Consider the following 4,511-nt stretch of genomic DNA (forward strand, 5'->3'; position numbering starts at 1 on the left):
ATAATTGACTTTTAACCTAAAAAATCGATTTTGCGAAATTTTCAGATGATTGGATGTCGAATTATTTCCGAAAAGTATCGAAAAAATATGTGTCATCATTTATATTCGTGATTATACGTGTTTGTCACAAATATGTACGATGAAATACATATATGTTGACCGATATTCAGTATCATTTTATTATATTATAACAAATTATTTTCTTATTTTATTATAACGAATTATTATTTGTATATTAGCGTGCCCTACTGACACACTATATAAAGTTTCGATTTATCAAGCAACTCATATATACGCAATATTGTTAAATTAAAATATGTATAATTTTTATGCGTGAGAACATTTTAATTTAATTTACAATATCTTTTACAATTTAATCATTTATTATTAATGTGTCTTCCTGAAATGTACTGTGATTATATACATATACTTTTAAAGTGGTAATTTCATGGTATTAGTCACACTATATTACAAATCTTGTATATCTAACATATTCTTGAGATTTTTATTCTCAATTGTCGTACAAAAATGCAAGTTCCATTACATATATAAAAGCATTCTTTATGAACATTTTCTTTTACGAATATCTCTTTATACAAATTAGTAATTTATTAAAACAATATGTATAATAATCGTCTAATAATCTACTGATTATCTATAATTTATATTGATGTTATCAAAATAATATTAGACATATATGGAAATTTCAAAACTCATTGAGGGGAACAAAAATGTTCTATAATGTAATTATCATTACAATCTTGCATAAACAGTTAAATACTTATTAAGATAAGATAAACCAGCGGTCTCGAAATCATGGTATGGTCTATTAGATTTAAGTTTATCCTCGCCGTTGTATATAAGATATAGAACATCAGTTATAGTCATTTATTATTAATGTGTCTTCCTGCAATGTACTGTGATTATATACATATACTTTTAAAGTGGTAATTTTAAAAGTAGTATTAGTCATACTATATTACAAATCTTGTATATCTAGCATTCTCTTAAGATTTTTATTCTCAATTGTCGTACAAAAATGCAAGTTCCATTACATACCCTTATAGAAATATCATACTAAGAATCATTGATAATTACTTATTTTCAGTATTAAAAATACTGGATAATAAGTAATTATCAATGATTCTTAGTATGATATTTGTATAAGGGATTATAAAAGCATTCTTTATAAATATTTTCTTTTACAAATATCTCTTTATACAAATTAGTAATTTATTAAAACAATATGTATAATAATCGTCTAATAATCTACTGATTATCTATAATTTTATTTATATTGATGTTATCTAAATAATATTAGACATATATGGAAATTTCAAAACTCATTGAAGGGAACAAAAATGTTCTATAATGTAATTATCATTACAATCTTGCATAAACAGTTAAATACTTATTAAGATAAGATAAACCACCAGTCTCGAAATCATGGTATGGTCTATTGGATTTAAATTTATTCTCGCCGTTGTATATAAGATATAGAACATCAGTTACAGTTGATTTTAGGATTTCTTTGATCTTATTTATATTCTGTTCGGCTTTATCTTTCGATTTGGAGGTTAAAAGAAACGGACATTCTTGAGCTTTTATTTTTAAAATTATTTCCGATAATGCCTCCCAATTACTCAAATCAACTTGAAATCCTACAATTATATCTGGTCGCTTATAATACTCGCTGTCTACATAATTGTGATATAACATACGATGAGTTTCGAAGTTGAGACGTTGTTGGGAGTATTTTGTAGGATGAAACTTGAGACTTTCGGTGGATAATTCTGAGCCTATCAGAATAATTTTCAATTCCTTTATGTTACGTAAAATATGTCTAAGTACTTGCCAAATTAATAGGTGATATCTATCAACAAAGTTTACATCTATTACATGAATAACAATATGCAAGTCTGGTGTATGGAAATCTAATCCAGTTATTTTTCGTATCCCATTATATAAGGTGAACGGTCCTGATAAATAATCAGAAAAATAATAGCCCTCGCTCAAGTTGAACTTGGGGAAGTCGACCACGTGGTTTGCATACATATATTTTTCAATAAATGTATCCATGTCACGAGGAAAATTGCTTGGGGGAAAATCTTCGAGTAGTACGTGAGTTAGTGATGTAAATGATTCCAAAGTTATATATGAAGATAGATGTGTATCTACCCTGTAATATTCTGACAAAATATTGCAATTGAATTTATGACGGTTTCCTAATAGCTTTTCATGATCCTTGCAATAGTTAATGGAATAGCATTGCGGACAAGAGAGGAGATTATCCTGTCGATAACAAATAGCGCATGATTTTGCTAATGTAATTATTTGCACTTCATGTGGTTTTAGATCACGTTGCAACTCTAGCTTTACCAAACACATAAACTGTTTTCTCGTCCGTACCCATTTCTCCAAGGTTAGTCCATATGTGTGCCAAAATTGTGGGTGACTCTTTAAAACGTTTCGCAAAGCTACGCAAATCTCCTTGTGATTCTGTCTGTCGGTGAATAAGTGGTCGCAGCAGTAAGAAATCATGTGGCACTGTTTACAGATTAAGCTATACTTTTTATATACCTTGCAAATGTAACATACATTTGGGTTGAAGTATTTATCGACTGAAGGTAGTTCTTCCTCAAACATATAATACATGTCGATATGTAGACTTAATGCGTGATTGCTGATATGTCGTGCGCAAAGTCGTCTTCGAAGTAATGTGTGAAGCTCAGTACGTTGGCATAAATAACAAGATTCTTTTTGGATACTTGTTATGTAATGGTGAATATTGAAGGGCATTGAGAAGATATTTACAATTTTTTCATGCGTCTGCCAAATTGTTGACGAATTAAATTGTATCTGAAAATATAAGAAATTTCAAGAATATTCAATTCTAGGTAGAATGTCGTAAATAATTATATAACAAATTAGTATTCTAATGACGTAACTTATGATTCGATATATTACATTTGTCTTGTGCAATATGAAGGAAAAAGCGCTTTTGGGAAAAAAGGAATTTACATGATATTATATAAGTTTTATCAACGAAGTCGTAGTGTAAATAATGTTTCGAAAAAGCGGGCTTAGGAAATGTTTTTCTTGTACAATCATGCAGACAAAAGTTGACACAATTTTTCTTTACACTTTATGGCAACAGACTTTTAAGTAAAAACAATTGATTTTGCGGAATTCTCAGATGATTGGATGTCGAATTATTTCCAAAAAGTACCGAAAAAATGTGTGTAATCATTTATATTTGTGATTGTACGTGTTCGTCACAACACATACGATGAAATACATATGTTTTGTCCGATATTCTCTCTATATCATTTTATATATGATTTGTATTTGGTAAGGCGAATCTCTTAAATGCGGATATGCAGGTATGTCCTCTACCTGGATCAAGTCCCCTTCCGATATGACAGCGGGGTGGACCTCAGTCATCGTTGTTAGGTCGTAGGAGGTCATGGATGGAAACTCGTTAAATAAATCCCGCCATACTGTTACATGCCTCCGTCGTTAAGTCTCAGCAATCAGACATCAATTTACCGAAATTGACGCGCGTCGACGGCACGCGTGAATTATGCCGGCGAAAGAATCTCGATTCCCTTGATTTCCCTGCGCATTACGAAGGAAGAGATATTACAAATTCCTTCGCGCGAAGCACGCGGAAAAACGACTAGGAACTTTGTTGATATAATTTGACCGCGTCACACACAAACACAATATGCGTTCCAGTCAAAATTAAATTTTCTTCTTTGTAAGACGTTTTCGATCTCGCAACACGATTTTTCAGGTAATTTCTCGTCGGATATTTATGAGTCAGAGATACCGTTCTTCTTTTTTCCTTTTATCTTTATTTATTACATTTTATATTAATTAATTATAATTATATATATATATTATTTTTTATTTTTTATATATTATATATTATCTTATTACATATATATTATATATTTATTATTATTTTATAATAATTTATTTTATAATCAGGTGCTATAAATTCTCGACGATGTTGCGTTTCATTGGACAAAGGCTTTGTCTAACGCTTGATCCTTTTGGGAAAGCCCGAAAAGTCGATCGGATATATTACTCGAACGGTATTTCCATTGATTAAAACTCGGACATACTATTTCTCTCAGTGCAGGCTCGTATCATCCTATTACTCTTACTAATTGAATGCATTTCGTTAAGAGTCCGCGACCAATTAGAGCGTAATCTGCTTGGTAGAGAAGTCACGGGAAGGACACGCTGCACTCCGACGGATGCACTCGAGCTCTTCTCCGCGCTGCTGAGTGCAGCGGCTGCATTCTGCGCCGGTGGCGGTCACGAGGGCGCGAACTAGTTCGTGAATCATGCCTAGAATGCTTTACATAAATTGCTCGGGGCCGACGTCACGATCGGGGACCCTAAGCGCGAGGAGCGCGAGATCCAAGGAGAAAGAGAAAGAGTGAGTCAGAGAGAGAGAGAGAGAGAGAGAGAGAGAGAGAGAGAGAGAGAGAGAGAGAGAG

At 32.0% G+C, this 4,511-nt stretch overlaps 1 protein-coding gene across 4 annotated transcripts; it reads right to left on the minus strand.

The window, feature by feature from the left end:
* Positions 1–484: 484 nt before the first annotated feature.
* On the minus strand, positions 485–3,661 carry LOC116844051. 4 transcript variants are annotated; one of them, XM_032815141.1, is made up of 3 exons: positions 3,397–3,661; positions 2,581–2,859; positions 485–2,503 (listed from the first exon to the last, which is right to left on the minus strand). In XM_032815141.1, exons 1-3 carry the CDS (start codon positions 3,466–3,468, stop codon positions 2,357–2,359), a joined length of 498 nt encoding a protein of 165 aa, XP_032671032.1. In that variant the 5' UTR covers positions 3,469–3,661; the 3' UTR covers positions 485–2,356. The 4 variants fall into 4 exon arrangements, with proteins under 4 accessions (XP_032671032.1, XP_032671033.1, XP_032671031.1 ...); XM_032815142.1 differs by having other exon boundaries at positions 2,599–2,859; positions 3,397–3,653; XM_032815140.1 differs by having other exon boundaries at positions 485–2,499; positions 2,599–2,859; positions 3,397–3,644.
* Between the last annotated feature and the right edge of the window lie 850 nt (positions 3,662–4,511).

This window comes from Odontomachus brunneus, unplaced genomic scaffold (assembly GCF_010583005.1).
Source record: "Odontomachus brunneus isolate Ranch 3 - 2012 unplaced genomic scaffold, Obru_v1 Obru_scaffold_039, whole genome shotgun sequence".
NCBI lineage: Eukaryota > Metazoa > Arthropoda > Insecta > Hymenoptera > Formicidae > Odontomachus > Odontomachus brunneus.

Excerpts from the sequence above, each read along its gene's own strand:
- LOC116844051 (XM_032815139.1), bottom strand. The coding sequence starts at position 3,468 with ATGACCTCCTACGACCTAACAACGATGACTGAGGTCCACCCCGCTGTC. Across the intron at positions 2,860-3,396 it reads CGGAAGGGGACTTGATCCAG|ATACAATTTAATTCGTCAAC; the intron begins GTAGAGGACATA and ends TTATATTTTCAG. Across the intron at positions 2,500-2,580 it reads ATGTATGTTACATTTGCAAG|AATCACAAGGAGATTTGCGT; the intron begins GTATATAAAAAG and ends ACCGACAGACAG.